The sequence below is a fragment of the Aedes aegypti genome, chromosome 2 (assembly GCF_002204515.2).
Source record: "Aedes aegypti strain LVP_AGWG chromosome 2, AaegL5.0 Primary Assembly, whole genome shotgun sequence".
Lineage (NCBI taxonomy): Eukaryota > Metazoa > Arthropoda > Insecta > Diptera > Culicidae > Aedes > Aedes aegypti.
This window is the reverse complement of record NC_035108.1, coordinates 408,064,977-408,086,479: the sequence shown is the minus strand read 5'-3', so window position 1 is coordinate 408,086,479 and position 21,503 is coordinate 408,064,977. Positions and strand designations below refer to the sequence as shown.

The window sequence follows — 21,503 nt, the reverse complement described above, 5'->3', positions numbered from 1 at the left end:
CTTCGAAAAAACTATCAAAGTTACCCCGTTTTACGGTACTGTAATTCGGGCTGTAGTTGATCAGTGGGGAGAAGTGGATCATTCTCGTACCCACATGTATAAACTGCCAAGAGAGCAATGATTCGTTTTCAATTATCACAATTTCTGTGATATCGCATTACCTGATAGCTGCTCTTGATATTTATAAATTCGGTTCGCCATTCAAGATAATTAAATCATTGAAAAACATATTTTTAGGAAATGTTTCATTAACTGTTGAAGCGTTCTACTCCAAACATTCGACTATTGCCATGGTTTTATAAAGACACCATTTGAATAACTGTTCCATGAATTAGAAATGTGTTCTGTAAACCCAGTTTTTAATTTGCATTGAGAATACAAATTCATTTTCAGAGAAAAGATGTTCTTTTTGTGAGCGGATTGCTTATTTCTATGAAAATTGCATACTTTGAGGCGTTTTATTTTTAGATTTCTGGAGCATGATTCAGAATCAGTGACCCCAAATTTAATAAATAGCACATCTCTTTATTTTAAGAAACCTATCGCAGTTATTGATCAACTTCACCACGGAATCAAAAATTCCACTTTTTGATTTCTAAAAAATGTTTTCGTTAGTATGATAACATTTTGTAAAAAAGGCGTTTATATAATTCGATAAACACGCAACCAGTACAGGATTTAGAAATTTTTGGATGATAATACATGCATCCTACTAAAGATTATAGAGTATAATCGCTCAAAAGTGATCAACTTCACCCCATTTTATGATATCTCTACTGAACTCTAGTATAAATTTTAATTTTCAAAAACATATAGGGAGACTTACGGCTTCGGCACCATTCGACTATTATCGGAAACCAAATATCAAACGCCAAATACTCAGTATTTTTCTATCGAAACATTCAGATGATTCTTTGTTCTGCCCGCTTCCCGCTGACGAGATTTCCGAGACTGAATAAACAATTTCTCCAGAGATGTCATCAATTCAAATGAACACGGGTCAAAATGCGACTGATTTGGAGCTGCCGAAGAGATTCACCAACAGTTCTTATGGGAAAGTTGCAGAAGAGAATGAGACTGTCGACAATAGTCACACTGACAAGAGATGTTCGCAGCGTTGTAAAACATTTCCAAAAGCATGTTGACAAGTCTGTCGGTGTCGGTGTGAATCGATAGAGGATTGAGCAACGCATAAATGTAAACAGACAAACATGAAATTTGTCTGCTGATATCCGAGAAAATAACAAAAGAAGCACGGCATCGGCTTACACTGCCGAGAATACGTAAATTCAAACACAAAAACTTTTTTGTGCAAACTTCTTCCTCTTATCAAAATCTACTTTGCAAATAATGTGATGGAGCTAGTTTTCAATTTTTCGAGTTGAGTCCATCATTAAAATTAAATCAATGTTGCTGAAACCGATGAACTCGTGATAAGAAAATTCACTCAAAAATAGAATTGAAATTCCAATTATGTCTGACGTGCTGTGAAAATTTAATTAAAATTGGTTTATAAGCCTCCAAAGTTCACCATTTTGAATATAAAACTGAAAAGGCTTTAAATGTTTTGCCTAATACTGTGTATCCGAGACTGTTTTCAAGAAGTAGAGTGTTATGGTATTAAATTTCTTTCAAAACTGTTTTACCAAGGAATGACCATCGAACACGTATTAGGGACTGGTTCATATTTTGTATCAAAGCTAAGCTTTCAATCTTGAATTGAGAATTTCAGATTTCACATTAAACATTTTCGCCTCTAGCCAACTCGAACTCAACAAAATCAATTTTCATTAAATCGTAGTCCAATTTGATGTTTCGATGGGGATCAACAACCGGCTTGCCCAAAACCTTCTTTTACGCTCCGCTGGCAACGTTACGCGGCTTGGCCGAAGAACACACTTTAATTTCTCTCGCCTTGATTCCTGCTTCGCTTGAAACAATTTAAATCATCAAAATTGTTCGCTCTTTTAAAGCATTATTTTCGGAATGTTTTGGACGTTTCGCTTCATATTTTTAGCTTTCAATAATTGAATTCTACAGATGGAGTACACCTTCCTTGGCTTCATCGTTTAACATTCTTTCTCAACTATTCGATTCGGAGCATTGCAGACGTGCAATCGAAAACTTCGCTTCACAAGTATGATGTAACGAGGATTATCTTCAACTAGATACATTGTCGAAACCAGCACATTTGTTGCTCAATTAGGAGCCATAGGATTATGTTTGTTCAAGGGTACTTGTTCTTCCCATTCTATCCCACAGAATGACGAATCAGCTATCCCCGCTGGGTGAGTTTGTGTCCTCACTCGTGCAAACGATCAAGATTTCATTTTGTACGGCGACTTGTAATCCAGCCCACCCACTGTCCAGTCCACTGCCGCCACCAGACTGTACAGAATCGGGGCCACGAGAATTGGAATTAAATTGATAATGTTCTTTATGTTTCTGCTGGTCTCGGACAAAAACGACAGCCGGAAATCAAAATTGAAAACGGTTGGGGAGAATGGTTCATGACGAATCGTTGGAGCTTTTTGTGGAGCTGCTCACAGACTGAGAAACTAACACTTTGATTATGTTCATCGTAAAGCGAAATAGCGCACAATTCTAATATTTTCACAAAAATTACACGAAAAGCTAGAAACAATAAACTTGTTATGTAACATTTTTTAAGACGTATTGCTGAATTTCAGCATATCATGTCTGCTGAACCGGAACAGAAACAAAACAACATGCTCGCGAGCATCAGAGCGCTGAATTACTCGCATCTGTCATGCTCGCGAGTAAACGCTAGAATGATTTGAGAACGCATTTTTAGAGCTGTTCAAAGTCAATTGCGATTTTGCGCTTTGACTACAAACTGGTAGTTAACTTTCGATTTGATGGACACCTTGTTCGGTTACTCGCGAGTAAATGTTTGCGAACTTTTTGCTATTTCTTTTGGTATATTCTTCCGAGTAAACTTACTCACGCCAAGCCTGTTCGCGAGTCTGTAATGCTTGTTTTACCTTAGTTTACGCTCGTGATGTGAGCATTTTACCACTGCCGCTTAGTGTAATCACTCAGGTTGTTACGTTTATGAATAATCATAATTGTGACCTCCGAAATCATGATATCAGGAATGAAAGAAATATATACATGAATTATATGACTTATAAATAATGATTACAGAATAAGATTTTTTCCGGTCAACAACTAAACTAAAAATTAAATAAAAAGAATATTTCAGTTGTTGATCCATTTTGTGCCAATCTCCCCATTCTCGTTTTGGCTTCCAAGAAACGGGCCCACCAGCAAGAACCATTAAAAGGCGACCAGAAGCGCAAAGCGTGATGAACAATGGAACTCTGGACGACCGGTACCGAAGGCAGAGAAGGTACGGGGCGGTGTTCATAAAAATTGGAGATACCAATCAGCAGCCCGTACAATGCTGGCTTTTTCTTCTCCGTCTCTCTTTCTCTCTTTAAAAGGCCGTGGAAGCCGCCCTCTCTGGCCAGCGCGCTAGGGTACTGAGAAAATCGAAGAAAATGGAAAATCTTCTAAGGAACATAACGTCAGATTAGTGGGACGTTAATTAAGTTTTATTGTGATGTGATAAGTGAAATTGGTGTCGAGAACGGGCCAGTAGAAGACCATCCCATTTAGCAGCGGCTTCAGCAACAAGCTGCTGGACAAAAGTGTTTTTTCTTCCGTGTTTTCTTAGGCGCTCGTTTGATAATCATCTCAGTTTCAAATCCGCTGCTGCTGTTGAAAAGGTTAGCAATTTTTAAAGCTGAGCATACTTTGAAGTTCATAATTCAAAATTTCAATTTAGAATAATTACACTAATCTCTTTATGTGGGATGCTAAGAGGTAGGCTACGCAGATTTTTAATGTATTTTCAAGTTTTTCGAATAAAATATTGTTCGCACACATATGGGGTACACAAGTCCCAAATAAACTACTCTGGGATAAGTGAGAGCCTTGGGAGCTCCATCGGTGTAGAGAGATACTTCTCCCATTGTCCCGAACGTTTAGAGTCGCCAGGTTCTCTTCCACTGCATACAGTTTGCGTAGTGGTGGTCTTCAACTAAGTCGCGACCTCTACCTGGTTTCCTGCTGAACAGTATTTTCGCTATTTTCTTTTCAAAATTCGCACGAAGTGACCAGCCCACTAAAGTCTGCCGAATTTCACTCACTTAATAATATTCCCATCTTTATACATATGATACAACTCGTTATTCATGCATTTGTGCCACACACCATTTTATAGTTTCCCTCCGAGTATTGTCCGCAGCACTTTAGGGGTGGTCCATTATTTACGTAAGGGATTATGGGGGGAGGGGGTGTTTGAGATTTCTTATGCGTCATACAAATTATTTTCAATTTTCATACAAAAAATCTTATCATGGGGGAATGGGGGTTCTGAAAACCGCTAAAATTGTCTTACGTAATCAATGGATCGCCCCTTACGCTCTAAAACATCGAAAGCTTTCCAATTTGCCTCGTTCAAGGTTCACGCTTTGTGTCCGTAAAGAGTTACCCGGAAGAATCAATGTTGAAACATGACGAATTTTGTTTCCGTTTGCCAGTTGCGGGACCTAACAAGTAAGTATTTATCGGATATTTAAAGGCCCTTTTTGCAGCAGTAATTCATCGTTTCACTTCACAGTAAACGTCATTGTCACATTTCGCAAGTGTTTCAAAGTAAACATACTCTTCAACAACTTCTTACATATCCTGCAACCATGTATTTCATGATGATAGAATTTATGGTCAGTCCTATCCTTGCTGTCTCCCTCTTCAGAGACACGAAGGCCTCCTTCACTAACTTACGATCGATTCCAATAAGGTCTTTATCATCCACAAAGCCAAAGAGCATATGCGACCGTGTGATGGTAGTGCAATGTTGAACAGTAAGTTCGAAAGTTCGTCTCCTAGCTGCAATTAGATTAACGTGTCAAACGAGCTTAACACCTCTTCTGCAACTCGGACAATAGATTTTGCGTCATACAGCGTCGCACGTATCAGCCTAATTAGTTTTATCGGAAAACCATGTTCAGACATTATCTGCCACAGCTCATTTCTTTTCACTGAATTGTACGCCGCCTTGAAATCAATAAAAAATGAGGATGGGTCACCCGGTTACACACCCGGAATTCATCTAAGATCATTCGCAAGGTAAACGTCTGATCCGTTGTTGAGCGGCCCTCGTGAAATTCAGCCTTGTATTTAGCGACGAAGGACTCCTCGAACGGTCTCAGTCTGTTAAGCAGGATGCGTGATAGCATCCTAATTCAACCAACAGGTAGGCATTTCTTCGTCATCCTATACCTTCAAAACACGGTAAAGCTGCTCTTTTCCGTGATTGAGAAGTTCGACCGGGATCTCGTCCTTCCCAGCAGCCTTACAGTTCTTCAGCTCACTGACAGCTTTTGCTTTTTGACAGCAAATTCAAAGTATGTACAGTCAAAAATAGAAATTCAAATTTCAAATCCAATAATCATTCTCAATAATCAATTTTCAATTGAATTGAAAGTATGAACAACGAAACGTCATATTGGGATTTAAATGGAAGTATAAAATAACTAAAAGAAGAAAGGTAACCCTACAAAGTAAGCGAAGTACTCCAATCATAATCCTCTCGTCATCTCAGAGTAATATGGTTTAGAGTAATGAATAGCTCAAGCCTTGAATAAATATGCAACCAGGTGGGTAAGGCCTTCCACCAATGCTTGATGCTTCTCGAAGCTTTCTGACCACAAGAATTAATCTTCATTCCGTCCGCATGTTACTCCCGATTCCTTTCACGTAGCCCATTCATTTGGGCCAGCTGTTTGCTCTAGCAGCCAACGATGTGCTCAATTGTGAATGCTTGTATGTAGTGTGCTTTCGAAGGCCAAAATTTGGCAGGTCTTACTGTAGTAGCGTTTAGTAACATAAGCTTCTTTTCGGTGTTCCTATGTAATTAAATGTAATATTCGTTTGAGAACCATGCATGCTTTCGCTTATTCTGTAGTGACCTTCTCTCACCACTAGTAACTAACCAATGGCGCGTGATGTAAAGGTATACGAGCTTCCTCAGAGCCGGACCTGGACCGTGCGTGATAACGGAGGAACAATCTAATTTGAAGATTAATTTATGTTAGTTCCACTTCGTCAGTTGGTATCGGTTTTCGTTTCTCCGTAAAGGATGGCCAAGCGCAGCCCACCAACTTACGAAAAAGGAACCCCGACGAAGTGCACTCGTTGCTGCATTTGTGAGAGGTGCAACGACGAGCAAGTAACCGTTTACATCACCAGTGCTGACTCGGAAATAATAATTTCCTTTTGACGCATCGTATTAATTAAATTTTCCTTTCCCCATTTCTCGCCCCACATGCCAACACATACTACGGACGATAATGGCGACTCGGTGGGATCTTTTCCTGGAATAACTGCTTGCTTTTCGACATTTCAACGGCCGAACAGGTCACGGCAACCGATGGAGACAAGGACCGTCCGCAGAATATTGTCTACTTCCTTACCGGGCAGGGAATCGATCCGGACAACCCGGCCAACAGCAAGTTCGACATCAATCGAACCAGCGGCGACATCTTTGTTCTGAAGGTAAGTGCATAACTTGTTCCACATGGGCGGAACCAGAGGGGGGTTGAGGGGATACATGTCCTCCCTGAGCGATGGAAATGCGAGACCACCAAACAATCATACTTCTGTCAAAGATCTTAAAAGAATTTACTTAAGTGTTTCATGAACATTTCACAATGAATCTGGCGAGAAATCTGCCGTAAATCCGTTATGGAGTTCAAAATAATCCTCTAGAATCTTGCCAACAAATGTAATAAATAGCTTAATATAAATAAGTTTGTTCAGCAAAATTATAGTCAATATGTTGAAGGTCCACTGTGTGGTATTTATTTCTTTATAACTGTTATTTTTTTCTGGAAACATTCATTATTATGTCGAACTTTTGCCCTACCTTATTCTATGTATAAAATGACTTATGTAGGATGACGATTTATCAACAATTCCGAAAATTGACTTCATTTAATTAAATACGTGAATCACACCCACCATAATTCAGCTCAGACAGTTTCTCCACGTGGTGACGGAATTGCGCCGCCCCCTCAGTAATGATTAGAGTTTCCGCGCCATATTCCAACCGATACTCCAGAGAGACTTTGTAACCTCTGGCAATGCTGCTTAGTTACGGGTAATGGTGGGTGCAAATGCCAGCTAATAAAAATTGATTTTTCTTCTCCATACAAAAAACATCGCACTCTGATTGGCGTGAAGGCGACAGAGATCTTGGTTCTTGGCAACCGGGGGAAAAAATAAAATCAAGTGCTAAACTGCTTACCGAGTAAATATTGTGCCGCTTGGCGAGATGATGATGAGGAGCGGCAGTCGAACGCTATCATAAATCATGAAACTTATGCAATTTATCTGCGAGATTGTGCCAGTGTCAGTGTGTGCACGTGAAGGTCCAGCAGAAAATTGTGCAGCGCGAAAGATCTTGATAATGGTTGATGATGGGCTGCTGTCATCATTGTTCGTGAAACACACTTTAGATACAGCAGACGGAGAGCCTTTTGCATAAGATGCCGTCTAGTGTCGTCTATGCGTTCGAACGCCTGCGGATAAGCCAAGAAATGGAAAAGTTAGTTTTCTGCTGGTTGCAGAAACCAAACCGTCTATCGGGGATGTTCATTACGAGGCGCAAGGTGGAGTGAGGATTAGAGATGGCTTTACAGTAAACTTGCGAGAGCCGGCTTTTATCGATCGATGATAAACTAAACGAGATTGGATCGTGGATGAAGCAGAAAGTTAACAATAAGTTTGTGTACTTGTTTGGGGGGAATTTACGATTTAGTTTGTTGGCTCTTCTTCATTCTGGTGATACATTTCATGTGGGATGATGGTTTGAGTCTAGAAGTTTTCTATTTGTTCACTGGAGTTTTGTGTTTTGTTTGGATGGTGTAGTGTTAAACTAACAGAAATTTTGGCAATGGTGTGCCAGAAAAGAGGGGCACAGATAGCCATAATCATCATCATATGTCTGAAATCGACGAGAACACCGGATCCTTACATAAATTCCAAATGATTTGTACAGGATATCCACAAGTATTCCAGAATTTCCAATGTATGTTTAAACGATCGACTTACTATTTCTGCAGTATTTCCACAATATTTGCATAGTATTTCATCATAACTCTCACAGGATTCCCAAAGTATTGCCACTGAAATGAACTCCCATGGTCTTAGGGTTTCCATTTAAACATTGCCACTGTAATGCCAGTATCCTCACTGGAATACCGGAAATCCACACCAGGAATCCAGCATCTATACTATAATCCCAAGATCCACCCTGGAATCCAAGGGAATTCATAATCCCCACTGGTATCCTAATATACAAACTGGAATCCTAAATTTCACACCGAAAATTCAAGACTCATACTGAATTCCCAGGATCTACACTGGAATCCGACAATCCCCACTTGAATCCCAGATTCCACCTTGGAAACCAAGGATCCATGTTCCGATCCAACGATCCACTCTGAAATCACAAGAACCACACTGGTATTCCAAGATCTACACTGTTATCCCAAGGTTCACACTGGAATTTCAAGAACGTCACTAAAATATCAGGTTCCACACTGGAATTCCAAGATCTACACTTACACGTTACGATCCTCATTACACACTTAGCTCTTACGGTGAATTTCACCGTAATCTCAGCAGCTGAACAGTTCGGTGAAATAAAACACCGTAACTTCGTCGGAATTTAACGGATTCCGGTGATTTTTTACCGAATACTGTAAAAATTTACCGTACTCCGTTAATTTATTTTACCAAACTGTTCAACTGTTTAGATTTCACAGGAATCCGTAAAATAATTAAACGTGTGTACAATAGTGTGGGACAAAATTTAGATTCTCGCTCCAGTCCACTTTTTGGATTGCATTTAGGTCCCATAACAACTGTGCAAAATTTCAGCTCGATCGGAGAAACTATATTTTAGCGCCAGCCGTTCAAAGTTTGTATGGGATTTACTATGGGAAAACTTACTTTTGCAAAGAAAAATCGCCAGCGGTAGCCTATTAACCTCTATAAAAATTCTGAACACACACCTCGATAGATATTTTTACGATGAAGAATATTGCCGAAGACCGCGAAACAATCCGACTCTTGTTACAGTAACAGTTGTTATGGGACCTAAATCCAATCCAAAAAGTGGACTGGAGCGAGAATCTAAATTTTTCATATAACCGTGTCCCAGACTAGTGTACAGTCCCAGAATCCACACTAAAACACAACAAACTACACTGGAGTCCCAATATCCACATTAGAAGCCTAGGACGCACAGTTAAGTAACACAATCCTCATTAGAATCCTAGGATCCACACTGAAAGCCGTACTGGAATCTCAGCACCCACACTGGAATCCCAGAATCCATACAAGATTTTCAGGATCCATACTGAAATACCAGTAACCAGTGATCCATACTAGAATCCGCACTGTTATCCCTGGGTCTACACTGGAATCTTAGGATCCACACTGGAATCCCAGAATCCACACTAGAATCCCAGGATCCACTCTGGAATCCCAGGATCCACAATGGAATCCCAGGATCCACACTGAAATACTAGTATCCACACGTTAAATCCAGGATCCACACTGGAATCCCAGGATCCACACTGGAAACCCAGAATCTACACTAAAATAACGGAATCCAAACAGGAATTCCAGCATCCAACCTGGTGCTCTAGTATCCTCCCTAGAGTCCAAGGATTCACACTGGAATCCCAGAATTCATACTGGATCCACACTGGAATCCTAATTACAGAATGGTCTACATCTGATTCACGACATGAAATAAATAAATAATTAAAAAAATGCTCAATGGATTCGCAGGATCAATACTGGAATCTCAGTATCCACACTGCATTCCTAGGACCCACACTAGGTACTCAGGATCCACACTGGAATCATAGGATTTATACCGGAATTCTAAAATCCTGGAATTCAAAGATCCACACTGATTTCCCAAGGTCTACACTGGAACCTCTTACTGAAATCTCAGGTTTCGCACTGGAATCCCAAGATGCACTTTGAAACACTACGATCTACACTGATATACAAAAACCACACTGGAATCATAATATCCACATTAGAAGTCTTAGATCCACAATGAAGTAACATAATCCACACTAGAATTATAGGATCCATACTAAAACCCTAGAATCCAGACTGAAACATCAGGATCCACATAACAATCCTAGGATCAGTGGATTCTTAACATCAACACTGGAATCTCAGACTCCATACTGGATTCCCAGAATCCATATTGGAATATCAGGATCCACACTGTAATCTAAAGATCTACACTGGAATCCTAGTATACCAACTGGAATCCCAGGATTTACACTGAAATACTGGATCCACTTTGGAACCCAGGATCCACAATGGAATCTCAATGTACACACAAGAAACTCAGGATGCACAATAAAATATCGAAATCCACACTGTAATCCTAGAATCTAACCTGGAATCCCATCATCCACACTGGAACCCGAGGATCATCCACACTAGAGTTCCAGGATCCACAATGGAGTCCCAGGATGCACAATGCATTCCCAGGAACCACACTGGAATCCCAGTATCCATACTGCAATCCATATTGGATTCCTCAGATCCAAACTGGAATCCCAGGACTTATACTGAAATCTCAGGATACACGCTAGAACCCCATGATCTACGCTTCAAACTTAAAATCCACACTGGAATACCAGAATCCACACTGGAATCCAAAAATCCACATTGGACTCCTAGGATCTATACTTTTGTTCAAGGATCCACTCTGAAATCTCAGTATCAACACTGGAATCCTTGGATCCACACTAGGAACCTATCATTTACAATGAAATATCAGAATTCACACTGGAATCTAGGTTCTACATTGGATTCCCAGCAACCACACTAGAATCTCTGGATCAATACTGGATCCCAGCAATCACACTCAATCTCAGGATAAAAAACTACAGGATTCACACTGGAATACGTTGATCTAAACTGAAACACTGGAATCCCAGTATCCATACAGGAGTCCCAGGAACCCTACTGGAATTCTAGGATCCACACTAAAATCCCAGAATCCACAATGGGTTCTCAGAATCCAAACTGTATCCACACAAAATACAGAAATGCCAGGGTCCATACTGGAATCTCATGATCTGCATTCCAGTGCATTCACATGAAATCCCAGGCTTCATTCTGAAATCCCAGAATTTACATTGGAATTCCGGAAACCACGCTTATTGTAACATAAGGGCAACTTCACCGGTGGTCCAAATCACTGGTTTAGTCCAAATTTTTGGATCATGTTAAGAATTCGAGCTTGCACCGGTGTTGCAAATGATGTTACAATTTTATTTTATACTGGTCTACTTTTATGAAACAGGCTTTAGACTAAGTATTTAGACCAAGATTCAAGCTGTTCCATATCTGGTTTGACGCATGTTTGTTTACCAGTGCAGTTTTTCTTTTCCTGAAACAGATGAAGGTGCAAAGATTGAGAGTGGTATAAGAAGAAAGGCCGGAAAGCAAAGGATGCCGGAAGCAAGCTAAAAATTTTGGAATCATTCCAGAGACGATGAAAAGCAGTTTGGAATTTGAAAGGAAAGAGATGATTTTTTTTTAAATATACTCCAGGAATTCCTACGGGGATTTTGCAACAATTTCCCCGAAGTTCCTCCAGCAATTTATCTGCCGTTCCTCTAGGAATTCCTTAACAGTTCCTCTAAGATTTGCTCCAGGAATTTTTCTGGGGATTTGCACCAGATTGCCTAAAGAGATTCCTCCGGGGATTTCAAGGATTCAACCGGGGATTTTCTTTAGGGATTCCTTCGGGAATTGTGGACAGGAATTTCTCGGGAGATTTCCACTGGGAATTCTTCCGGGGATTTTCTTCAGAAATTTCTCCGGAGATTTTTTTTTCCAAGAACCCCTTTGAGGATTTTCCCCAAGAATTTTTACGGGGATTTCGTACATAAATTCTTCCCGGATTTTTTCAGAGAATTTATCCAAGGATCTCCTCCAAGAATTTTGCTGGCAACTGGCACCATAGATTTTTTCCAAGAACCCCTCCGGAGATTTCCCTCAAAAACTTTTCAGGGGATTTCTCCAGGAATTCCTCAGGAGATTTCCAAAAACAATTCCTCTGGGGATTCTGATCAGGACTTCTTCTGAGGATTTCGTCCAGAAATGCATTTAGAAATTCCTAGAAGGATTTTCTTCAGAAATTCTTTCGGAGACTTTTTCAGAAAATTTATCCGGAGGTTTCCTCATGGAAGTTCTTTGGGGCTCCGGAATTCTTCAAGCAATTATACCGGAGTTCCTTAAGAAACGCCTGCGGAGTTCCTTCAGGAACTTGCACGCATTCAAAGTTCCTCCCTAAATTACTGTGGAGTTTCTCTAGGATTTCCTTTGGAGATTCTCTAGGATTTTGTCCAGAGTTCCTCAAGGAATTCTTTTAGAGTTTGTCCGAGAGCTTCTTCGGAGCTTCACCGGTGATTCTTCCTGTGTTGCTTCAGAAATTTCTCCGGAGTTCCTTCACTCAGCATATCCTCCAAAGTTCCTCCAGAGATCCACTGGGAATTCCATTGGAATTCCTTCATAGCTCCTCTTGGAATTGTTCCGGAGTTCTTTCAAGTTTTTTTCTGGACTTCCCCCATGAATTCCGCCGCAGTTTCTCCAGCAATTCTTCCGGAGTTCTTTCAGCAATTCATCTGGAGTTCCTCCAGAAATGTCTCTAGGTGATTTCCTCCAGAAATTTCTTAGGAGTTCTTCCAGAAATGTCTTTAGGAGATTCCTCCGGGGACATCAAGGGTACATCCGAGGATATCCTCCTAGAACTCCTCCGGAGATTTTCTTCAGGAATTCCTTCGGGAATTATAGGCAGGAATTTCTGTAGAGATTTCCACCAGGAATTCATCCGGGAATTTTCTACAGAAATTCCTCCGGAGATTATTCCCTAGAATCCCTCCAATGATTTCCCTTTCGGGGATTTTCTCCTGAAATTTCTCATAGGATTTCCAAAAGCAATTCCTGCGGTGAGTTCGACCAGGAATTCTTCCGGGGATTTCTTCAAAGAATTCATCTGGGGATTTCCTTTGAAAATTCTTTTGCACATGGAACTATAAATTTCTCCGGAGATTTTCCTCGAGATGCCCTCCAGGAATTTTAAGGATTCCCCCGGAGATAATTCCCACGAAATACTCAGGGGATTTTCTCCAGGAATTCCTCAGGGTATTTCATCCATAATTTCCTCTTGTGATTTTGTCCAGAAAATCTTCCGGGGATTTCGTCCAACAATTCTTCCGGAGATTTTTTTCCGGCGATGTCTTCCGGGGATTTCTTAAAAAAAAAAATTCATCCGAAGAATTTCAGAAATTTCTCTAGTGATTTGCAACAGGAGTTTCCTCCGAGGATTTTTACCAGAAGTTTCTCCGGGGATTTCAAGGGTTCTCTTCGAAGATTTGCTCCGAGAATTCCTCCGGAAATTTTATCCAGGAATTTCTTTGGAGACTTTGCCGGAGATCTCCTGTAGGAATTTCTCCGGGAATTTCCTCCAGGAATTCCTTAGAAGATTTCATCCAGGAATTGCTGAGAAAATTGACTCCAGGAGTTCCTCCGGGAATTTCAAGGACTCTTTCGAGGATATCCCCCAAGAACTACTTTTTACAAGAATTCCTCAGGGTGTTCATAATAACAATGCATCCGGGGATTTTCTCAGGAATTTCTCCGTATATTTCTTCCGGAGATTTCAACGATTCTTCCGGAGATATATTCCAAGAACTCCTCTGGGGATTTTCTCCAGAAATTATTCCGGGGCTTTCCTCCAGGAATTCCTCCAAAAATGCTCCAGAAATTACCTCCAAGAATTCTTCCGAGTTTTTGCTCCAAAAATTTCTCCGGAGATTTTTTTTACCAAGATTCCTTTTGAGGATTTCCCCCGAGATTTGCGGGGTTCTGGGTATTTCGTACAAAAGTTCTTTCGGAGATTTCCTTAGGGGATATTTTTTGAGAATTCATCCAGAGATATTTTTCCAGAAATTTCTCCGAAAATTTACTCCAGGAATTTTTTACGGGAATTTCGAGGATACCTCCGAAGAAATTTCCCAAGAACTCCTTCGGAGATTTTCTCCAGAAATACTCTGAAATTATTTGGGGCTTTCCTCCAGAAAGAGTTCCGGGGATTTTGTCGAGGAATTCCTAAGGAAACTCCTTTAGTGATTTGTTCCAGAGGTTTTTCCAAGAATTCCTCCGGAGATTTTTTCCAGTAATTCTCCAGTGGATTACCAATAGCTATTCCTCCGGAGATTTCCTCCAGAAATTGCTCTGGGTCGGAGTTCTGCCAGAAATTCATTTAGATTTCATTCAGCAATTCTCCGGAAGTTCCTCCGGAGGTCCGCCGGGAATTGCTCCGAAGTTCTTCTATACTCTGGTGTTCCTCCAGCAATTCCTCTGGATTTGATCTAGCAATTCCTCGGTTATTCCTTTGGAGCTCCAATGAGAATCCCTTCGGATTTCCTCCATAGTTTCTCCTGAGTTGGTCAATTACCTTAAAGTTTCTACAGGAACGCCTCCGGAACTTCTCTAATAGTCGCTCCGAAGATCCCTCACCGAATCATCCAAAGTTCCTCTTGTTTTTTTTAATTCTTACGGAATTTCTCAAGAATTTCTTTCGTAGTTTTTGTAGTAAATCCTTCATGAATTCTTTCAAATTTTATGCCTGGAATTCCTTTGGATTTCCTTCATGGATCCTCCAGGAATTCTTTCGAAGTTCTTCCAAAAATTTCCCCAGAGGTCCTTCGGGATATGCTCCATAGTTCCTATAGGAATTTTTCCGGAGTATCTCTAAAAATATTCCACAATTCCTCCAACACCAAGGTGCCTCCAAGGTGCTTTAGAATTCTTCCGGGAAATCCGTCGGAGCTCCACGTTCAGACAATTCCTCCAGATTTTCTTGATGATTCTTCCAACAATATCTCGGGAGTTCCTCTAAGAAGTCTTCCGGGGTTCCTCAAGGAATTATTCCGGGATTTCTCCAGGGGTTTATCTCAGAATTCCATTAGATTTTCTCTGTGAAATACTCCAGAGTTGCTCCGGGCAATCCTCCAGAGTTGATGATCCTCTAAGAGTTCACTGGGAATTTGTCAGCAATTCTTCCTGAAGAGCCTCTGGAGCTCCACCGATAGTTCCTACAGAGCTCCGCCGCGAATTCTTCGGGAATTTCTTCGGAGTTGTTTCTAGAAATAAACTTTAGAATTCTGCTGGTTATTTCAGGTTATTTTCAGTATTTGTTTGTTTTTGTTGATCACATTCGAAATGGATGAAAAATACAACAACGGTGTATGCGCATGCGGTTTAGTCTATTTTTACTGGTCTATTTAATTTTGACAGGTCCATTTTTGCCACAAATTTTGACCAAACAATGGACCTCCGGTGAAGTTGTCCGAAGACGAGCGTGCTGATGCCGATAAGAGCTACTAACAAATAACTGAAAAATTGAAATATTTTATGCCTACAGCGCAATCTCTGAATCTGAATCGCAATCTAAAATTAAAAGATAGATTCTCAAGCAAACCGTTACGTCTGGTTGTCTGTGACTTCACTATATTTCAAATTATTTTCATATTGTGTTTTAAGAACACGGCAAGATCACATCAAAGGTCGGTTCGCTACAATGAACAACCGTCATTTTTTTCTGCCCAGTAAACTGCTGTGCTACCTTGAAGTGTACTTATATAGCAAAAAACATAATTGCACTTGACCAGTTAATTGGCCCTCTCGACGCTAAAGTCTGCTAACAATTCCGAGTAGAGTGGCCACTGGACTCCCCGACTCCAAAGCAGTATTATTCTTCGATACACTGACACACAACGGTTCTATAAAATATCTAGTGTCCCTTCAAAGAAACATCGTGACACGGTTCAGCAATATCATGATTTATTTTCAACTTTTTTCTTTCTCAATTTTCTCCCACTCCATTGCCGGGCTTAGCCGCTGGACCGGGATCAACCGAATGGCCGACCCCAGTGGCGGTTCACGGTGTTTGCCCAGGACGAGGGAGGCGAAGGTCTGGTCGGATACGCAGACGTGCAAGTTAACCTGAAGGATATCAACGACAACGCGCCAATCTTCCCGCAGGGCGTCTACTTCGGCAATGTTACTGAGAACGGTACCGCCGGTATGGTTGTGATGACGATGACTGCCGTCGATTATGACGATCCTAATGAGGGTAAGTTCCTTTCTTTTCACTAATGAGGGAGCAAATACGATTATATTATAATTCGGTTCATATTCGAATAATTGTGCTTGCAACAGGTACCAACGCTAAGCTGATATATTCGATCGAAAAGAACGTGATAGAAGAGGAAACGGGCTCGCCGATATTTGAAATCGAAGCGGATACCGGAGTCATCAAGACGGCCGTTTGCTGTTTGGATCGAGAACGAACTCCGGATTACTCCATACAAGTGGTGGCGATGGATGGAGGGGGGTTGAAAGGGACTGGGACGGCCTCTATACGCGTCAAAGATATAAACGATATGCCGCCACAGTTTACCAAAGACGAGTGGTTCACCGAGGTGGATGAAACGGACGGTACAAACCTGCCGGAAATGCCCATTCTCACGGTGACGGTTCATGATGAGGATGAAACGAATAAGTTCCAGTACAAGGTGATCGATAACAGTGGCTACGGAGCGGACAAGTTTACCATGGTTCGAAACAACGACGGCACGGGAAGTTTGAAAATCGTTCAGCCACTGGATTATGAAGACCAGCTGCAGAGCAATGGGTTCAGATTCCGCATACAGGTTAACGACAAAGGAGAAGACAATGATAATGACAAATACCACGTGGCATACTCGTGGGTGGTTGTGAAACTTAGAGATATTAACGATAACAAACCTCAATTCGAGCGACCAAATATTGAAGTGTCGGTTTACGAAAATGCCGACGTGGGAAAGACACTGGAAACGTTCAAAGCGACAGATCCGGACCAAGGTGGTCGAAGCAAAGTGTCCTACGCTATTGATCGATCATCCGACCGACAGCGACAGTTCTCGATCAATCAAGAAGGAACAGTAACTATTCAGCGACAGTTGGATCGTGAAGTAACTCCCAGACACCAGGTCAAGATCCTCGCAATTGATGACGGAATACCACCGAAAACTGCCACCGCAACCCTAACCGTAATTGTACAGGATATTAACGACAATCCACCCAAGTTCCTCAAAGACTACCGACCGGTTCTGCCAGAACATGTTCCTCCCCGAAAAGTAGTAGAAATCTTAGCCACCGATGATGACGACCGCTCCAAGAGCAATGGACCGCCGTTCCAGTTCCGTTTAGATCCCGGTGCGGATGATATCATTCGAGCTTCGTTCAAGGTCGAACAGGATCAGAAGGGCGCCAACGGAGACGGTATGGCGATCGTGTCATCGTTGCGATCATTTGATCGCGAACAGCAGAAAGAGTACCTGATTCCGATCGTGATCAAAGATCACGGAAATCCCGCAATGACCGGCACCAGTACCCTAACGGTGGTGATAGGTGACGTCAATGACAATAAAATGCAACCCGGAGCGAAGGAAATATTCGTGTACAACTATCTGGGTCAGGCACCGGATACGCAGATTGGAAGGGTTTACGTATACGATTTGGACGATTGGGATCTTCCGGACAAGAAATTCCACTGGGAGACAAACCACGAACATCCCAGATTCAAATTGGACGAGGACACAGGTATGATCACAATGCGAACAGGAACGAAAGATGGTCGGTATAATTTGCGGTTCAAAGTGTACGATCGGAAACATACGCAGGCAGATGTTCCGGCAAACGTAACGGTGACGGTACGGGAGATTCCTCACGATGCAGTGATCAATAGTGGGTCAATTCGGATAGCGGGCATAACAGATGAAGACTTCATACGGGTGTGGAACTATAGGACTCAGACAGTGACGAAAAGCAAACTGGATCGATTTAAGGACAAGTTAGCTGATTTGTTGAACACGGATCGCGAGAACGTAGATGTGTTTAGTGTGCAGTTGAGAAGAAAGCATCCTCCGCTTACCGATGTGCGTTTTTCGGCACATGGATCACCTTATTACAAACCTGTGAGACTGAATGGAATAGTGCTAATGCATCGCGAGGAAATAGAGAAAGATGTAGGTATTAATATAACGATGGTTGGAATTGACGAGTGTCTGTACGAAAATCAGATGTGCGAAGGATCGTGTACGAATACGTTAGATATCAGTTCGCTGCCGTATATGGTGAATGCGAACAAGACATCGCTGGTTGGAGTGCGAGTGGATGTGCTAGCAGAATGTACGTGCGGTGCGAGAAACTTTAGCAAGGCGGAATCGTGTCGATCGTCTCCGTGCTACAATGGTGGTCGCTGTATGGAGACACGCTACGGGCTGACCTGTTCATGTCCCACTGGGTACACTGGACCACGGTGTCAGCAGACGACGAGAAGCTTCCGAGGCAATGGATGGGCATGGTATCCGCCACTGGATATGTGCGACGATTCACATTTGAGTTTTGAGTTTATAACGAGAAAATCAGACGGTCTGCTGCTGTACAACGGACCGATCGTTCCACCGGAGCGAGATGAATTACTCGTGTCCGATTTCATTTCCGTTGAATTGGAGAGAGGCTATCCAAGACTGCTGATTGACTTTGGTTCTGGTACGTTGGAGCTGAGAGTCAAGACTAAAACGACCCTAGACAACGGCGAGTGGCACAGGCTGGACATATTCTGGGATACCGAGAACGTCAGAATGGTTGTGGATTATTGTAAATCGGCGGAAGTGAACGAGATGGAAGACGGTTCGACTCCGGAGTTTGACGATGCGACTTGCCAGGCACGGGGGACGATACCACCGTTCAATGAGTATTTGAATGTCAATGCTCCTCTACAGATCGGAGGTTTTTACCGGGAGCAGTTTGATCCGACGCACTACAGGTGGAACTATATGCCGATGGGTAAAGGATTCGACGGTTGTATAAAAAATCTGGTACATAATAGTAAGTTGTACGATTTGGCGCATCCTGGTTTGTCACGAAATAGCGTAGCAGGTTGTCCACAAACAGAAGAAGTTTGTAGTCAGAGTGAACAGACCTCACGATGCTGGGAGCATGGCAATTGTGTAGGCAGTTTCACCGAAGCCAGATGTCAATGCAGACCTGGATGGACTGGTCCTGCTTGCAACATTCCAACGATACCAACGACCTTCAAACAGCAGAGTTACGTAAAGTATGCGCTTAGCTTTGAGCCGGATCGCTTCAGTACGCTAGTTCAGCTGAGATTCAGAACGAGGGAGCAGCATGGTGAATTGTTCCGAGTGAGTGATCAGCACAATCGCGAGTATGGTATTTTGGAAATTAAGGATGCAAGGTTGCGGTTCCGGTATAATTTGAATTCGTTACGAACGGAAGAACGAGATATTTGGCTGAATGCCATTGCCGTGGATGACGGACAGTGGCACGTTGTGAGGGTGAATCGACATGGATCCGCAGCAACGCTAGAGTTGGACGGTGGTGAAGGTAGGAGATATAATGAAACGTTCACCTTTGATGGGCACCAGTGGTTGCTAGTGGACAAACAAGAAGGCGTCTATGCAGGGGGTAAGGCGGAATACACTGGTGTGAGGACGTTTGAAGTTTATGCCGACTATCAGAAGAGCTGTTTGGATGATATAAGGTACGTAGGAGGGGGGTTTTCCCACGCAAATGGTGAGTGAGTTCTAATGAATTATAATTTTACTTATTATGCAGACTTGAAGGCAAGCATTTGCCCCTTCCACCAGCAATGAATGGAACGCAGTGGGGTCAGGCAACCATGGCTCGTAATCTCGAGCGAAACTGTCCGTCCAACAAGCCATGTGCAAACGTTATCTGTCCGGATCCATTCGAATGTGTGGACCTGTGGAATGAATACGAGTGCACGTAAGTACCATCTACTCACAATGCAAAACTAGTAAAAAGAGACCACCTCATAAATCAGACTTCATCGCATAACTCATCATCCGAACATAAAATTCACGTGCTTTTTATCCTTGTTTATAATTCATCCCTGTTCTTCCGTTCCTCGATGGTTGGGACGAACAAAATTCAAACGAGGATTCACTGGAATCGACCGACACTGTCTTTCCTCATACATAATAAAATCCGCTGAGCATCATCAGTTCAGTTGGGCTATCATAAACCACGGAAAGACGGAGACATATGACAAACTACTGACATCCAAATCACATCAACCATGCACGAACTATGACGCCAAGCGCGGCAGCCGAACTCACAAATCTCATCATATTTTTATTCTCAAACCACCATCCATCGTTGGAAGAGCGAATATCTATGGTCGCCCACGTCAGCGATGGTTAGTTAGCGATAGCATAAAAAGCCAACAACATAACTTTGATTGTCCGTACTGATTTACAAGCATTGGCTCTATCGTATTATGTCATCAAATAAATGATGGAAAAGTTGCCTACCACAAAACTATGTAATTCATAGCACAATAACAAATATGTGATATTGTTATTCATAGATTTGAGCTTGAGCTACTGAGAAATAGATGGAATTATGTTTATGTAATTCAAGAGTAATTTCATGCACGGTTGATATAGACATTCTCATACCAAAACTTATTCATGCATTCACCACTTTTCATCGAGTCATTGTCGTACTACATCAATGTTTTTTTAACAGCTTTTCATTTCTACTGCTTTTCCGTGGGAATATTTTTATTAGCTTCTACATTTCATTGTCCATCTCCCGAAGCATTTCACCCCTGTTATAGTTTCTATTCATTATAATTTCCTATCCTCTCCATTGTCTTATCTTATTTTCCCACGTGGCAATATTTTCCCGTGTGCTTTTGTGTGATGGTTTACTTCTTTCTGGGAAAATATCCCCATCCCTAGTATCCCGGTTTTTTTTTCAGGTACTCGTCATTACGCTCCAGATTTCTAAAGCCCCAAAGATGATGAAAATTCGCCGGGCTCCGTAATCCCGTTTTATGCAGGTGATATATACCGGCATATGCGCCATTGTTGCGCTACCGAAATTTTCCTCATATTGCAGTGGATAGATTTCCAGCTCTCATAAAATGAGTACATATTGGAAGCTTTTCATTTTATCGTCTTTACCTGAAGTTAACGGTACGATGCATGTGGAGCATCGCGTCGAGCCCGGTCTTGTTAGATGCAAGTAAACTGAGCTTTTATTTTGGCATTGGCATCAAGTTTTTGCCATGTTTCGGAAGGGAGTCTTTCGTGTTTCATTTCGGAGATAGAGGTCTAGTGGTATACATAAAGTGTATTTCATGTTGTGTGGTTGAGGGATTGAATGTATGCAAGTGACGCATTTTTCATCTAGATGATATGAGAGGTCTAGTGTTCTCCCGAGCAGGAACGAATACCAATTTTACTAACAATCGCTCTTCA

General features: G+C 41.8%; 1 protein-coding gene across 1 annotated transcript in view; it reads left to right on the top strand.

Annotated features, from left to right (window-relative positions):
- The window catches only part of LOC5564848 (neural-cadherin), a 151,063-nt gene that overhangs the window by 80,503 nt on the left and 49,057 nt on the right, over positions 1–21,503 (top strand). Inside the window, exons 5-8 of the mRNA XM_021847322.1 lie at positions 6,448–6,585; positions 16,042–16,279; positions 16,366–19,756; positions 19,831–20,001. Of these exons, the coding sequence (XP_021703014.1) occupies positions 6,448–6,585; positions 16,042–16,279; positions 16,366–19,756; positions 19,831–20,001 (3,938 nt within the window). The remainder of the gene's footprint in view (positions 1–6,447; positions 6,586–16,041; positions 16,280–16,365; positions 19,757–19,830; positions 20,002–21,503) is intronic.